Source organism: Petaurus breviceps, unplaced genomic scaffold, assembly GCF_028583685.1.
Source record: "Petaurus breviceps papuanus isolate PSGF00001 unplaced genomic scaffold, PetGlider_PUasm1.0 156, whole genome shotgun sequence".
Taxonomy (NCBI): domain Eukaryota; kingdom Metazoa; phylum Chordata; class Mammalia; order Diprotodontia; family Petauridae; genus Petaurus; species Petaurus breviceps.
Genome location: NW_027185720.1, coordinates 11438867 through 11455728, shown reverse-complemented (window position 1 = coordinate 11455728; position 16862 = coordinate 11438867). Strand labels below are relative to the sequence as shown.

General features: G+C 46.8%; 1 protein-coding gene across 1 annotated transcript in view; it reads right to left on the bottom strand.

Annotated features, from left to right (window-relative positions):
- Window positions 1-200: 200 nt before the first annotated feature.
- RASD2 (RASD family member 2) overlaps window positions 201-16862 on the bottom strand; it is a 20209-nt gene continuing 3547 nt past the window's right edge. The window contains exons 2-3 of the mRNA XM_069082042.1: window positions 11183-11462; window positions 201-5543 (exon numbers count right to left, since the gene is read on the bottom strand). Of these exons, the coding sequence (XP_068938143.1) occupies window positions 5014-5543; window positions 11183-11453 (801 nt within the window). The 5' untranslated portion in view covers window positions 11454-11462 and the 3' untranslated portion in view covers window positions 201-5013. The remainder of the gene's footprint in view (window positions 5544-11182; window positions 11463-16862) is intronic.

The window sequence follows — 16862 nt, the reverse complement described above, 5'->3', positions numbered from 1 at the left end:
ATGGGATTTGAACTTGGAACTTCCTGAGTTCAAGCTAGGACTCTATTCATAGTGTATGGAAGTAGGCTTGCTGTGTAACTGGGGTTTTTCTTGGCTACCAAGATTCCTCACTGTTGGAGGAACTCCCACTCCTACCCCAAACAATGCATCTGGACCTCCAACCCAAACCAGTTACTTCCTATTGCAAAGACAAAGAAGACGGTCTTGCAGTCCAATGTTTATTAAGCCCCTCACAACAGGGCTAGGCGCTATACAGAGCACACAGGCAGACTGGTTCCCTGCCCTCAAGGGGCTGACAGTCTAAGGTGGTGGTACATACAGGTCGTGATATATCACACCATGTCATATCACATGTACAGCAAAAACTTGTCCGGTGTCCTCTCTGGCCACCACCAGCATAGGGGGCTGACAGCCAAAAGTTCAGCCTTGGGGTCCCAATGTCTGATTTGCTTAAGCACTGATGGACACATTGGGAAGCTATAGGAAGGAGCATCACCATAGGGACATGGGAAGGTGACAAGTAGGGAGGGGAGGGTGGGCGTGGAGAGGGCACAGGTGCTGGGGTCAGAGGAGCAACCTTCTAACACTGCGACCCAGGGGACCTCCAGCAAATCTCTTCATTTCCCTGGGCCTCAGTTCCCTCATTTGTAAAATGACAGGTAGAACTAGATACCCTCTGAGGTCCCCTCCAGCTCTGAGAAGGAGCCCATTCCCAGGCCATTGGTGATTCAGACCTAGCCTGGGAAAGGAAGGTCTTTAATTGTAAGGATATTAACAGGAGCTATAAATATTAATAACATTCTTAATACTAACAAATAATATTAAGAACAATGAAGAACACCCTTAATCATTAATATTAAAATCCATTAAGAATATTCCTAAGAATATTACTTTTAACAATATTAATATTTTTTATCATTAACCATATCTTCCCAGCTTCCCTGACCTGTATTGTTTGAGACCCAAATGAAAAGTCTTGCCTGGGGATGAGAGGAAATTCAAGGCAAGAAATAGGTTTCTGAGTAAGCCAGCTTAAATTATCCATAGTACATATTTACATTGGGGAAGTTACAGAGGGGAGGAGGGGAAGCAGCTGAGAAACCCCAGGTGGCCTCCTTGGGACAAAGTGGGCATGGGCTGGGGGGAAAGCAAGGATGCTTTTTCATATGTACCCCAGAGACAGGACAGTGCTGTGGGAGGAGTCCTAGATCTGCAGTCAGTTCCTGGGTTCAAATCCAGGTCCACTTCCTCTTGGCTTGGGGCAAGTCCCTTCACCTCTGTGAGACTTTGATTCCCCATCTGTAAAATGGGCATGTAACACTCACCCTGCTTACCTCACAAAATTTTTCTAAGGAAATAGATTTGCCATGTTGACCTAACTGTAGAAACAGCTGTCATTATTGTTATAATTGCATGGAAATTATGTACTCTGGACAAGTAGGTATTTATCTTGCTATAGTGAAGATGCAAAGTCTCCAAATGACAGTCACACAGGGACAGCCAGGTAGTGGCTCTGCTCCCTGGTGGTAGCCAGAAGAATTCACTGGACTCGAAGTCAAATCCCAACTCACTGCTTGCTTCCTGTGTGACCCTGAGTGCTCACCCCCTCTGGGTATCACTTACCTCCTTTTAATAATAAGGAATAGACTAGGTGACCTCAGGCACCCCTCCCAGCTCTCATTTGGTGACTTCTAAAGTCAACCCCCAAGCCTGTCCCTGGATGGGCAGAGGTGCCCCTGCCTCAGGGCTAAGTGAGAAGAATGGGGCTGGGGAAAGGAAAAAGTGCTCCCGTCCTGTTTCCCTCTGACCTAGAGGGGCTGGGGAGCAGGGATAGAAGGTGGGTCCTTGTTAAATGCTAAATGGAGAGAGCATTTATGTCTCCAAGAACTCCCTTGCCCACCTCAGGTAGATGTCCAGGAGCAGGGGGTGAGGTCCCAAATGTACATAGGGATGGAGGTGAAGTGTGCACCTACCTATTCATTTGAATTTGTGCATACATCATATATATATATATATACACACACATATCTGCATATATATGCATGTGTGTATGGAGAAAATTCTTTTTCTTTACAGACAAGGCAACCAATGGGTGGGGGGAAGCCTTGTGCATTGGAAGGGCTTTCAATTTGGAATCAGAAGATCTGGTTCCACTACTTCTTATCTTTGTGACTTTGGCCAAGTCACTTAAACTCTTGTACCTCAGTTTCCTCATATGCAAAATGGGGCTAATGTGCAATCTACTCCCTGATGTCCCTTTTAGCTTGAAATCCTTTGAACCTGAGTACTCCAGAGTCAGGAGAGAGGGGTTCAAATCCTACATCTGATGCTTCTATCTATGTGACCTTGGGCAAATGACTTAAGTTCCCTGGGGTTCAGTTTTCTCATCTGGAAAATGGACTTGACCTCAGAGGTCTCTTCTTATGACATGAGGCAGGTTCCTGAGAAGGTGTTCAGGAAAGAGCCCAAATGCTTGTGGACAGAAGACCTTGGTGCAAGTCTGCACTTTGCAACTTAGTTTTAGTCTCTTGGCTTCTCTGAGGTCCAGTTTTCTCATCTGCAAAATGGGAATAATAATACCTCCCACTCCTCCTGTCCCTTACTGGGTAGGAGAGCACCTAGGTTTGGTAGAAGGGTGGGGAAAGGGAACAGAGCTGGCTGGGGATATGAGGTGCAATGCTTGCTTCTAAACCTGTCTTTGCCACTGACTAGTCATGGGATCTTGGGCCAATCACACCCTCCCCAGTCCCGCCCCCCCCCCCAACCCAGCCCTCCGGGCTTAGCCAGAAAGCACCGGAAAATGGAAAGAGAACACTGTATTTAAGTCATGGGACCACAGATTTAAAGGTCATCTAGTCCAATCCTTTTCTTTTACATTTGGGGAAACTGAGGCTCAGAGTGGTTAAATCACTCGCCCAAACTCACACAGGTTTATAAAGTGTTGAGCTAGGATTTGAACCCACGTCCTCTAATTCCAAATCCATTCCCCTTTCTTCTGCACCAAGGGATCAGAAAACCTGTTAGAATCTTGACTTACAGCACCTGAGTTCAAATCTCAGCTCTGACACATCCTAGCTTTGTGACTGGAAAAATCACCTAACAACTTCATTGAGTCTCAATTTTCTCATCTGTAAAATGAAGATTTAAAAAAAAATTCTTGCACAGTTTTACTGAGTCATCATCAGAAAAGTGCTTTGTAAACTTTAAAATGCTGGAGAAACTCAGTTTCCCCATCCGTGAAATGAAAGAGTTGGCCTAGATGATCCCTAGGTCTCTTCCAACTCCATCATTCTGCAAATTCATGATCTATGGAGCTTCAAGTATTTACAGAATATAATTAAATCCAAGCACAAAGTGCCTCCCACCACCACAGACTCATGAGTCAATCCCACCCCTTGTGTCCACATTGGGATACCATGGGCCACTCCCATTGTAACAAGATGCATGTTCTTGGGATGGTGCTCTGGAAAGAACCCCCAAGGCTGTGGTCAGAAGACCTAGGTTCAACTCTCTGCTTTGCCATATGCCCCCAGTGAAGTCTGTGTCCCCACTCTGAGTCTCAGCTTTCTCATCTACAAAATGGGGATAATCACCTTTACTTCCCACCCTTCTTTCCCTCACTGGGTAGTTACAAGGAAAGCACTTTGCTACAGGATGGACAGTTGTTATTTTTTTTTAATCCTGGCTGGAAGAGACCTCAGAGGCCATCCAATCTAATCCCGTTATTTTATAGATTTGCAAACTGAGGTCCAGAGAGTGAAAATGACCAGCCCTAGGTCATAAAGGTCAGTAAGTGGCAGAGCTTGTAATTCAGCTGAAGTTCTTCTGATTCCAAATTCCCTATCCTTTCCACTAGACTGGGGCCCCAGCTTAAGATCAAGACTCTGATCGGGAATTTCCCCAAATCTGTGTATGAAAAGGAAAAGAATCCCTTTTACTGATCAGATGGGTTAAAATGAGGCTGTGAGAGCAGAGGAAGACTGCCCAAGGTCACTGACGTTGTGAGAAATTGGGAATCGAGCTGGGCTTGGGCTATCAGAAGTCTGCTTCTGCAAAGACCTGGGGGAGGGGACAGAGGGGCAAGGACCTGACGTCTGAAGAAGGCAGGTGGTAAGTGTGGGCTGTTGGGGAAGGCGTTCCCTGCTCCCCCAAGGGAACAGGTGGCAGATGGGCTGACTAAGGATGGTGGTACAGGCCTCCTTAGAATGGTTCAATGGTTTTGGTGCCCATTTCTGTCCACACTCAAGGGACAACAGCCACAGGAAAAAGCACAAATGATAAAAACAAGGAGCTTCAGAAGATAAATATTCTTGGTACATCAAACACACTTCATATCAAACACACAAACACCACTACTTTGTTTGGGGGTGGAGGTGGGGAAAGGGGATCAGCAGGAGAGAAAAAAAATCAACAGCAGAAAATAAGATCACAAATTTCTGGTGTGGGGTCTCCCAGCTGTTGAGATAGCTCTCACCTTCCTCCTGCTCAGAGCAGCCCTCTCCAAAGCAGAGGGCTTCAACCTTGGTGGCCCAAGTGCCCCCAGACCCAATGCCCTGTCCAGCCCTCACCCAAGAGACAGTGACCCATAACATGAGTTCAGAGGCTCGGTTGGATTGAGTTCTGGAGAAAGGCCTGGAGATTCTGCCTCCTGCCCCTTCTGAATTCTGTCTGATAAACTGTCCTCCTCCAGAATCTGAAAGCTCCCATTCACATTCACCCCAACTGAGATCTCTCATCTGTTTTCTCCTTGACAGAGAGATGTTCTCCTACCAAGTGAAGGGAGTCAGTTATCCCAGTAAGAGAAAGGGAGAGTCAGAGGGGAGGATGGAGGTGGCAGAGAAGACCCGGAAATATTTACAGAGCCCCGGGGGGCTGCTGCCCTCCTTGGGCTCCTAATTGCAAGGGAAGAAAGGGCAGTGTGGCTGCCCAATCCCCTCATTTCCCCCAGGCATGGCTGGGGGCATCTCCCTTAAGGCACTGCTTGGGTGGGCTGCCCTCCTCACACCTCTCTTCTTACTGAATGCTGCATTTCTCCCTCTCTCGGGCTTGGCCCTCCCGCAAGACTTTGGACTTGATGTATTTGAGGTCGCTGTTGACGCTGGGCCGGCGGGCAAACGGGGAGATCATTCCATAGGCATCCATCTCCTTCACCCGGCGCATGCAGAAGGATTTCTGGTGGAAGGCGTCTCCATACTGGACCGAGATCTTCCGGTGCAAGGCCGGGCTCATCTCGTGCGGGAGCTTGGCCATGCTGAAGAGCACATAGAACATCTCATCCACGTTGGTATTCTTCTTGGCCGACACCTCGAAGTAGGCGCAGTTCTCGTCTCCCGAGACAAGGAGCTCGGCCTCGTTGGTGGGCACCTGGCGGTAGAGCTCCCCGTGGTCGTTCTTGTTGCCGCAGATCACCATGGGCAGGTCAGCCGTCTCCTTGGTCTTGTTCTTGAGGCAGGATTTGACCTCGAGGATCTGCTTCTGGAGCCGTTTGACTTCATCAAAGGACTCGCGATTGTCCAGGCTGAACACGAGGATGAAGACATCTCCTATAGGAGAAAGCAGAGAGGAACGCACGTGAAAGTGGACAGCGAGACCCAACGAAAGGGCATCAGATCTACATTTGAACCCTCTCTCCACCATTTATTGGTGTGGGGTTTGGCCCAACGCGCTTTATTTCTCTGAATCAGCTTGTGGAGGATAGGGCACTCAGATGGGAGGGGGGAGGGAGGAAGAGATGGGATAGGGAGGGGGAAGAGGACAGGGAGTGAGGGAGGGGGGATGGGAGTGAGAAGGAAAGAAGGAAGAAAGGAGGGAGGGAGGGAGGGAAGAAAGAAGGCAGGAGAGAGGGAGGGAGGGAGGAAGGAGGGAAGGAAGGAATGAAGGAAGGAAGGGAGGAAGGGAGGAAGGAGAGGGAGGGAGGAAGGAAGGAAGAAAAGAAGGAAGGAGAGGGAGGGAGGGAGGAAGGAGAGGGAAGGAGAGAAGGGAAGAAGAGGAGGATGGAAAAGGGAGGGACAGAGGAAGGAAGGAAGGAAGGAAGGAAGGAAGGAAGGGAGGGAGGAAGGAAGGAAGGAAGGAAGGAAGGAAGGAAGGAAGGAAGGAAGGGAAGGAGGGAGAAAGGAAGGGAGAGAAAGAAGTGAGGAAGGGAGGGAGAAAGAGGGAAGGAAGGAAAGAGATTTATTAAGTGCCTTCTATGTGTCAGGCACTGTACTAAACACATTACAAATATTCTGTCACTGGATCTTCCTGACAACCATAGGTGGTGCATGCTATTATTATCCTCATTTTACAGATGAGGAAACTGAGGCAGCCAGAGGTTAAAAGACTCGTCCAGGTCACACAGCTGGTAAATGTCGAGTTGGGATTTTAATTCAGGTCTTCCTGGCTCCAGGCCCTGGGTTCAAATCCAGCCTCAGACATTTACTATCCGTGTGACCCTGGACAAGTCTCTTTGAACCTCAGGCCTCAGTTTCCTCATCTGTAAAATGAGGAAGTTTGACCTGATGGGATCTAAGTTCTGAACACAAAGCTTCCTCATCTGCCCATCTGCCTGCCCACCTCCACCTTGGGTACACTTACAAAGTCTGTTCAATTGCTTTGCCTGTAAAATGAGGGAGTTGGCCTCCAAGATCCCGTCCTGCCCTAAGGCTCGGATCTTATAGGTGAGTCTCAGTTTTCTCATTCATAAAATGGGGATAATAAAATTTTCACCACCTTCCTCACAAGATTGTTAGGGGAAAAAGTGCTATAAAAAGCAGTTGTTATTGTTAATAATTCCCTGGTTTTACTGCAGTTACCATGGCTTTTTCTCAGAGGAGCTGTGGGCAATGTCAGCCTGGCAGTATTTTCCACTCAGGCTGCCAGGCCACGTCCCATTGTGATAATCCCACACCCCGAGGATTCTATTGCCTCCAGCCACATTCTCGCCTTCCCAAATGGGGCCCAGCCTCACAGCTGGGGAGAACAATGCTACTGAATTCATTTCTTTTAGCATTTCCTGTGAACCAATGGTGTGCTAGGTGTGGTGTTGAATGTAAAATCACTTTAGAGAGACACTTTTGGCTTCCCAGTCCTTTCATTCTCCAGCTGGAGAAAGTTCTGAAGTCCTTTCCCCTAATAGAGAATGGGTTCAGAGAAAGTCAGAGCCAGAAGGCACTGCTCTGTCCCATGCAAATCCTCTGATCCGGGGGCTGATAGAAGAAGAGACAGAGCAGTCCCTAGGATGGGGTGAATCAGGTCATCCTGGGAGGTAAACATAAGGAAGGAGGGCATGGTAGGAGTGGGGGAGTGCCTGTGCATGCAGATGGAGGAAATTGTGGACTCAGAAAAGTTCAAGAGCCCTTGTTGGAAGGTAGAAAATGGCAGAGCTTGGGCTCTGAACCCCAGTTCATTAGCTCTTTCTGCCTCTGCTGCAATGATTTCAGGGGCTTCGCTGTTCCCAGGCTTGTCCCGAAGGGAACAGATCATGCAAAGCTCAACCTCATTTTCTTTATTGATAGGTTAGATCAGGAGGCCGCTATAACTTTGGCTTAAAGTGTAGCAATATCTTTGTCAAAGCATCTCTTTGGCTCTTCTCATGTGAAAGACAGAGAGATGAAAGAAATAGTGCTGAATTTGGAGTCTGGAAACCTTCGTTCAAATTCTTGTTTTGTCATTCACTCCCTATGTGACCTTGGGCAAACACTCAGGTCCTCAGTTTCCTCCTCTGTAAATGACAAGGTTGGACTGGACAGCTCCTGAGGTTCTAGTTCTGTGATTTTATAATCCCATGATATCCTGGCCTCAGTTTCCTCATCTGTAAAATGATAGGGTTGGACTAGCTGGCCTCTGGGGTCCCTTCCAATGCTACAGTAAATCTGTGATCCCACATGGTCCAGGTCAGTAGTTCTTAAAGTGTGGTCTGGGGACCTGTGGGGGTTCCTGAGACACTTTTAGGGGGTCTGCAAAGTCAAACTATTTTCATAATAAAACTAAGATATTTTAATTAAGGACAGCTAGGTGGCACAGTGGCCTAGAGTCAGGAAGACTCTCTTTGCATTCAAATCTAACCTCAGACACTTCCTAGCTGTGTGACACTAGGTAGGTCACTTAACCCTGTTTGCCTCTGTTTCCTCATCTGCAAAATGAGCTGGAGAAGGAATTGACAAACCACTTCAGTATCTTTGCCAAGAAAACCCCAAATGGGGTCACAAAGAATCAGACATGACTGAAATGACTCAACAACCAACAACAAAAATGTTTTAATTTCTGATGTGGTAAATGTCGACAGATATAACCCACCTAAACAAAAGCTCTTTGAGATGGGTCTTCGATTATGGAGAGAGGTCCTCAATAATTCCTAAGAATAAAAGGGGTCCTGAGACCACAAAGTTTGAGATCTTCTAGTACAATTAGCTGGATTTGGAACTGGTTAAATGGCTAGCCCCAAAGAATCCTTCTTTGTGGTTTCATGCCACTTTGGAAGGAGGTCTCCAGTGAAGTTCCCCAGGGGATCTGCTCTTGGCCCTATATGAATTAATATTTTTATCAATGACTCGAATAAAGCAATTCCCCTCCTGCCCTTCAAAGGACACAAAGTTGGGAGGAAAAACTGCCTGGATGATAAATCAGGATCCCCCAGACCTTGACAGGCTTGAGCATTGGGCTAAAATGTAACAGGGATCAACGTAAAGTGTTTCTCTCAGGTTCCAAAAAATCAGTTTCACAAGAACAAGCTGTGAGAAGCATGAAAAGACAGAATTCTGTCCTCGAAAGATTTGGGGGAGGGCTTTAGTAGACTAAACTGTAGAAGAGTCCAGCCACATTGTGAGAAATATAATGTCCGAGGGACTAAGGAGGTTTGAGTCTTTCTGTTCTCTGCCCTAGATAGACCATATCTAGGGTTTGCTGTTGAATACCAGGCACCAGAATTTAGGAAAGAAAGAGCTATTTATTAAAGACCTACTATGTAATCGGAGGTAGGGTTGGAACATAGAGTCTCCATGTTCTAGTTCTTTTTAAAATATCTCATTTGATCTTTACAGCAGCCCTGATTGGTAGGTGCTAGTATTCTCATTTTACAATTGAGGAAACTGAGACAAACAGAGATTATGTGAGTTGCCCAGGGTCACACAGTCAGTATCTAAGGTTGGATTTGAACTCAGGTCTTCTTGACTCCAGACCTGGAGCTTCGTGTACTGTGGTGATACCTAAATGCCTCCAGGGAGGACTCTGAAAAGCTGTCATGAGGAGAAGAGAGCCAGGATGTTGAAGGGTCTCAAGATCTCATCCTATGTGTCTTGGTAAAGAATTCGGAATAAGCCTGGAGAAGGGAAGACTTGGGCTCAGAGTAAGTGCTTTCCTGTACTTGAAAGGCTGTCTGATGGCAGAGGGCTTTGACAGACCGGGAGCGATGGAGGAGATGCTGTGGAGTGGGGAGGTTATTGTATGGACAAGGGCATCCCGGAGATCTCTTTTTGTTAGCAGTAGGACAAGCCAGCCCATCTCCTTCTTCTCTGAGTCCCTACTCAGCGCTTGCCTTCAGGGAGAGGGCAAAGCCTGGGTTTCAGAACGAGCACCTGGATTTACCTAATCTTGGGGGGAGGGGGACATTTCTATCTTTTCTCTGCTTCCTCCCCCACTCTTTACCCCCTCCAAGTCAGACTTTCATAAGTCCCTGTGCGGGAGTACTCAGGGTCCACCCTGTTTACCCTCTGCTGAGACGTCTCCTTAGCTTCCCAGAATCCTTAATTCCCATCACGGTTCAGCTCAGGAACGACGTTCCTATGAGCTCTTAGTTACCAGAATTCAGAGCTGGAGGGACATTAGACTCGGGCCGCTTGTGTTTTACAAGAGGTGGAAACTGAGGCCGAGAGAAATGGCAGTGACTTGTCCAGGAGCTACTAGTGGCCAAGTCAGGATGAGAATCGTCCGACTTCCAGACTCTGAGCTGAACACCAGAGAATTACAGGGAAAGATTCTGACTTCTCCCACCTTCCCCCCACATAGTGTACACTAAAAAGAAATGCATGTTCATTTATTCAGTTGGATGTATTTGGGTCTGAGCCCCTGATGGGCTGTGGTGTCAGGGAAAGTATTCCCGGTTTGCCCCCTCCCTCACAATGTCATGCAATATTAATGGAGCATATTCTTCGGGCTTCGCTCCAGCCAGTCCCTATCAGTCACTGAGCTCTCCTCTGCATACAGAAACATCAGGGCTGACTCACCTCTGAGCCAGCACTCTGAGCTGTTTTTCCAATGAATTGAGGTTATACATTTGTCCTGATAAACCTTACTCAGGGTCCCTCATCACCAGGAGCACAACATAAAGAGTCCAGAGACTTGGGATCCACTCTCAGCTTCCTAGCTGTGTGACCTTGGACAGGTCTCTCACCCTCTCTGGACCTTGACAGTAGGAATATTATTACTGTTCTGCCTTTCCTACAGCTAAATTCAAATGAGACATATAAAGAAACCTGAGCAGTTAAAATAGAAGCTCCTCGAGGACAGGGACTGTTTGGCTTTTTTCTTTGGCTTCTTCATTGATTGAAAGGGATTTGTTCCAGCCTGACTGGAGAATTTAGGATTCTAAGACCTTTTCATGTATTTTTGCCTCTTTCTGAATCCTCAGTGCTCAGCAGGGTGTCTGAAATACAGTAGGTGCCTAATAAATGCTTGTTCACAGACTGCTTGACACACCTTATGCTTTGCTGCCTCTCTCCTGCTCTGTCTCCCGCTGTCTTCCTCACTTACATCCTACTTAGCCTGAGACGTGCAGCTCAAGTCCACGGAGCCTTCCTTGACCATCCCAGGCAGAAGGCAAGGTCACTGTCAGGACCGGGGTTGAATCTGGGCTCAGCTAATTACCAACAGAGTAACCTTAGGCAAGTGAATCCCTCCTCCCTTTGTCCTCTTCATCTCAGTTTCCCCATCTGAAAAAACAGAGTTGGACAACATGATCTCTGGGGTCGCTTTTGTTTCTTTCTAAAGCCTGAAGCACCAGCATTAGAGGGATGGCCAAGGAGGCCTGGGGTCTTAAGATCATAGGACAATAGAACTGGAAAGAGCCTTAGAGATCAGTCCTTCATGTTACAGAGGAGGGAACTGAGTCTGAGATGCAGAGTAGCTTCCCTTGGTGGCCCCCTCCCTCCCCTCAAGGGATGGAACTGTCAGCCTCCCTTTGTCTGTCTCCTCTCTTCTGGGCCCTCACCTGTGAGGATGGACAGCCTCCTCATGGCTGGGAAGGGGTGGTTGCCTGATGTGTCCAAGATGTCCAGCTGATACATGTCCCCTCGGATGTTGTAGACCTTTCGGTGAAAGTCCTCGATGGTGGGGGTGTACTGGTCTTCGAAGCGGCCATTGAGGAACCGAGAAACGATAGAGCTCTTGCCCACCCTTGAGGCCCCTAAGACCACCATGCGGTAGGAATTCTTGGCGGGCACGCTGAGCGCACAGTTCCCACTGGATGTAGTCTTCATCATAGCTCGGGGCTAATGGGGAGGGAGGTAAAAGAGTGTGAAAAGCAGGGCTTAAGAAGCCTAACTTAATCTGGAGGTGACGCAGATGTTTCAGCTCAAACCTTCAATGACTGTTTTACTGAGAAGGGGGTGAAGAGAAGCCCTCTTCAGGTCAGGAACTGGACTGGGTGATGTCTGAGGCTCATTCCACCCTTTGGTTTTTGTGATTTTTTTTCAGCTTGAATATCCTATGTTGTAAATTTCCTCCCAGCCCTGACATCCCCTAAGATCCCTCCCAGCTCTGATATTTCATGTTCTAAGGTCCCTCCAAGCCCTTCCATTCCTTGTTCTAAGGTCCCTCCCAGCTCTGACATCCTCTGTACTTCTCAGCCCTAACAATCCACATTGCAAGGTTTCTCTCAGCTTGACATTCTGTGGTTCTATGAATGATGAGAGGGGACTGGGTCAGGGCATAGACAAAAGACAAGAGTGGGTTTATTGGATAGACAGAATCCCATAAGGAGGTTTTTAGATTGACCACCATCTCTGGGCCTTCTGTGTTCTTTTTATTTCATCAAGGGGATGGTGTGGGGAATTTGATGGGGAGGAAATAACCCTCTATCCCAGTGGGGAAGATTTGGTTTTAGGGGCAAGACTGGGCACATGGAGAGCTTGTGTGTGGTCATTCTCAGTTTCCCTTCTTTCCTCTTTGTTGCCAAACCCCAAAGAGTCCCAGGCTCTGCCTTCCCCTCCCCTAAACCTCTTTTCTCAGGGCTGGGCTTCTTAGATTTGTCTGCGTGCAAGACACCACACAAAATAAGGGAGCGGGAAGATCCACATTCATCCTTTGGCCAGAGAGACTAAGGTAAAAAGGAAGAAGAAATTTCCCCAGGGGCTATTAAACAATTGAATGGGCATATCAGCTCAGCTGGGAAAACATCTTTGCTAGACATCTTTAAAAACAAAATAAATAGGCTGCTGGGGGCACAACAGGGGAGAAAGTGCTGGATTTGGGGTCAGAAAGAACTGAGCTCAAATCCAGCCCCAGACAATTACTAGTACTGTAACCTTGGGCAAGTCCAAGACCTCTGTCTACTTCAGTTTCCTCATCTGTAAAATGGGGACAATAATAGTATCTATTTCCCAGGTTTATTGTGAGAACCAAATGAGATAATATGTAAAATGTTTTGCAAACCTTTTAAAAATTATTTAATTTTAATTTTTACAAACCTTAAAGCATCAGATAAATAGAAACTATAATCATCCCCATCCCCATCATCATCATCAACACCTACAAGCTCTGAGCCAGAAACAGAAAACAGAACTTCCTAGGGCTTCTGATTCCCTATTAGAACAAGTCAAAACACATAATTCTGGCATTTGAAGCCCTCCATGCTTTCTCCTGAATTTACCTTTTCAGACTTATCTTCCACAGCCAGACTGATATACCTGGAATTATTCCACAAAACTTGAGCTCCTCCTTCCTGAAACATTTTTCCTTATTGCTTCTCCAACTCCCTCTCTCAGCCCACCCCCCACCAAACTCCTAAACTGTCAAGGCCTAGCTCAAATTGTTACCTCTTTCAGGAAGGCTTCCCTGGTTGCCTTCACGCCCCAAGTCAAAAGCATCTCTCCTGTCCATGGTCTTGAAAAGGACTTTTTGGTTCTTACGCATATAAATGGAATGTGTCGAATCCCTCCTTGTCTCATTATTAGATAGAAATATGTCTCATCCTTTCTCTCCCACTAGAACAGTAGCATAGAATTTATAATCATAGCTGATATTTCTATAGTGCTTGAAGGCCTGAAAAGTGATTTACATATATTATTTCATTTGAGTCTCCCAGAAAGCCTGGAATCTTTCATTCATTCATTTGAGGTTCAGGGGGAAAAGCCTGGAACTATTGGCAAAGGACCATCCTGCCTGGGATGCTTGTTACCTGGGTGACCCTGGGGAAGTAATTTCAGTGCTCTCAGCCTCAGTTTCCCCATCTATAAAATGGGGATAACACTAGCTATAAATTTATGCTGTATTAATAATTCATTTATTGAGGTACATTGGAAAGAGCACTGGAATTGGTGACAGGGGAACTAGGCTCAAATCCTGCTTAGTAGCTGTGTGACCACTGGCAAGTTACTTCTCCTTTGTGGGGCCTCAGTTTCCTTATTTGTAAAATAAGGGGATTGGACTCGGGCCTATGAGCTCTGGAGCTATAGTAACTGTGCTTATCTAACAGTCATGTATAAGGCACCTCCTGGGTGAAGAATACTGTCCTCCACACCAGGAGCTTTGTAAAGATGAATCAAGACAAGCTTTGTATTTTATTGCTCTGGCAAGACTGTATAAAGGAAGAGCCTTTCTTACAGGCTTCTTCAGGGCAGGCTTCCTGGAGGAGGGGACATGGGAGGTAGAGCTGGAACTCAGGGCAGACATTTGAAGTGGTTGAAGTCAAATCCTTGCCAGTCTGCCTGTCCCCCTCCCCCGAGGTCTCCCTGGCCCAACCAGACCACTCCTGACCCTTGGGGCAGCTGCCTGTCTCACCCTACTGGCTGATCCTGCCCAGCAGGTCTGGGGTTGATGCTAACTTTCCTTTAGGGTAGAGGGAGCAGGGACAGAGGGCATTTTGTTAACATAACTCTGCCCAGGAGTCACATTCTGCAGTCTCCAGGGTTACCAGGTTATCCACTGTCTCCCTTTCTATTCCCACCCTATCCTGACACTCTGGAATTAGGGGCCAAAGGCCAGGATTTCAATCCTGCCTTTTCTATTTTTCTAACTGGATGACATTGGCTGAATAACTTCCTTTCTCTTGGCCTCGGTTTCCTCCCTTGCCAAAAAAGGGGATTGAACTAGATGAGTTCATTCTATATACCAAGACCCTATGATCCTATATACGAACATCCTAGGACCACAAACCCAGTGCTTTCCCCACTAGGCTGGCATGAAACATTTTCTTCAAGCCTGAGCATTTCCTTGAGTATCTCATTTAAGAGTGTGCTTTCCCCAATTATTAGCTCTTTCTTGATCCTTCCCATAAAGAAATCATTATTTTTCTTTTGTACATTTCTCTATTGTGTTATCAGCAAATATGTTGTATCTCAATAGAATATAAACTTCTCAAGGTCAGGGGCTGTCACATTTTTGCCTCTTTATTTCCAGTGGGGCTGGTAGGTTTTCTGATGGGTTTATGACTTAAGCACTCCTCAGGCCATGTGCCTGCTCTATCTTGGGTGGTAGGTGTCTCTATTTAGCTTTCTCCTGGAGCTGGAAAGAGTCTCTGCCACTTAGGACATCTCCACTTAGGAACAAAGGCTGGCCAATGTTTCAGCCTCAGGTCTGGGATTAGAGGGCTGGTGGATGAAGGGAAAGAAATGAGGACCCACGGCCATTAGAGTTGGATACTTCCCTGAGTGGCAACTCCCAGACTCCTGAAAACAATGCACCAGCACCCACAACTCACCACTCCTATCCCTTAATTCTCAGCAAGGATCAAGAATTATGAAAGCACAATAGATAAGATGAAAAAGAGGTGAGAGAGAACTGGTAGAGAGGGAAAGGAGAGACAAGATAAACAGAAGGGTTAAGATAAATAGAAGGAAGAGATTAAAAAAACATAAAAGGAAAGAGGTGAGAAGTGACAAAAGGAGAAAGAATAAAGTTTAGGAGAAACAGACAAAGAGAGAATACAAAAGAAGGAAAGAGAAAATGAAAGGAGAGAGAGAACAGATACAAAGGAGGAAGGTATGAGAAGAAGAGAGATGTTGTGAACAAGCAATCATGAGAAAGAGAAAAAGAGAACAGGGAAGACATAGGGGAGAGAGATAGGCAGGGAGGAAAGAAGGAAAGAAGGAAGGGAGGGAGGGAAGGAGATAATGGAACAGAAATGACAAGTGAGAAAGACAAAATGAGAAGGAAAAATAGAAGGGGAAGGGAGTAAGATGAAAGAAACCCAGAAGGTGGGGAGAGTTGGAGATAAGGGGAAAGAGGAGGAGAGAGAGGCAGGGGGAAGAGGGAGAAGGGGAAAAAATGGAAAACATATGAGAGAAGCAAAGAGAAAGGAAGAGAGACAGAGCTGTAAGAGGGAGAAATGAGAGAGACAGAAATGAGGGAGCAAAGAAAAGATGAAGAGAGGAGGGAGGAAAAACATTCCTTGTTTTAAGGTGTGTTTCAAGTCTGACCATCTGAGGTCCCTTCCAGCTAAGAGAGAAAAGGAGAGGAGAGGAGAGGAGGAGGGAGGCAGGGAGAGAGAGAGGGAGGGAGAGACAGAGACAGAAAGACAGAGACAGAGACAAGAGACAGATTCGAGGGAGAGGAAGATGAGAGAAAGGCAGGGTGAGGTGGAAAAAGAAAGAAAAGGGAGAAGAGAAAGAGAAGAGGAGAAAGAAGAAAGAAATAGAGGGAGCCAGGGAAAAGATGGGAAGAAGATAAGAGGAAGGGAAGGAAGAGAGGAGAGGGAAGCAGAGCTAGGAAACTTCTCACTTCTCCCTGCTAAACATCACTGGGGAGACCCCTACCCTGAAGGCCAAGAGGCCAGCACTGATTAGCATAGGTATTGTCCAGGGGCAGCTAGGTGGTGCAGTGAATAGATCACCAGCCATGGATTCAGGAGGACCTGAGTTCAAATCCAGCTTCAGACACGTAACACACAAAAAAACTAGCTGTGTGACCTTGGGCAAGTCACTTAACCCCAATTTCCCTGCCTTCCCCCCTCCAAAAAGCCAAAAAAAAAAGTGTCATCCAAAACCAGGACTTGAGTCCAAGGCCAGATCCCAGATACCTCCTCCTGCTGCCATCCAATGGAAAGATAGGGTATGGGGTGGTATGGAGCACTAGCTTCTCTAATACTTTCTCTGAAGGGAATAATGATAGACACCACACTCCCTACCCCCCCCCCATACACAAATACCTACCCACCCACACAATTGTTAGAGTCATTTAGAAGCAGGTCCAGACTAGATGAAAGCAATCTTACTACCCTGTGGGGAAAATGACTCTCTGAGACTCCCGAGCAGCAGAAGAGTGACCCTCATCCATCATCCCTCATCTCTTTATGTCAAAGCCAGTTTCTGGGAACCTTCTACTACCAGCTCTCAGTAATCTACAATTGACTTTTCAAGAGAATCAGTAATTTACTTAACAAGCCCCTACCCTGTGGCCAGCAAGGTTCTAGGCACGGGGATAGAAAGACAGGAATGGAACAGTTCCTGTAAATTCTAGAGGGGCTGACAAACTGCATACTTGCTAGTCCAGTTCCCAGGTCCCCTCTGTGAGCCTCAGTTTTCTAATCTGTCAAATGAGACCTAGGGGATTTTGAAGGTCTCTTTCAACCCTAAATCCTAGGATTAACTGTGGCCCCTTCCTCCTGAGCAGTCTGCCTGTGTTCCACAGCATGAGGATAATAAGGTTCATAAGATCACAGATTTGGGTCTAGC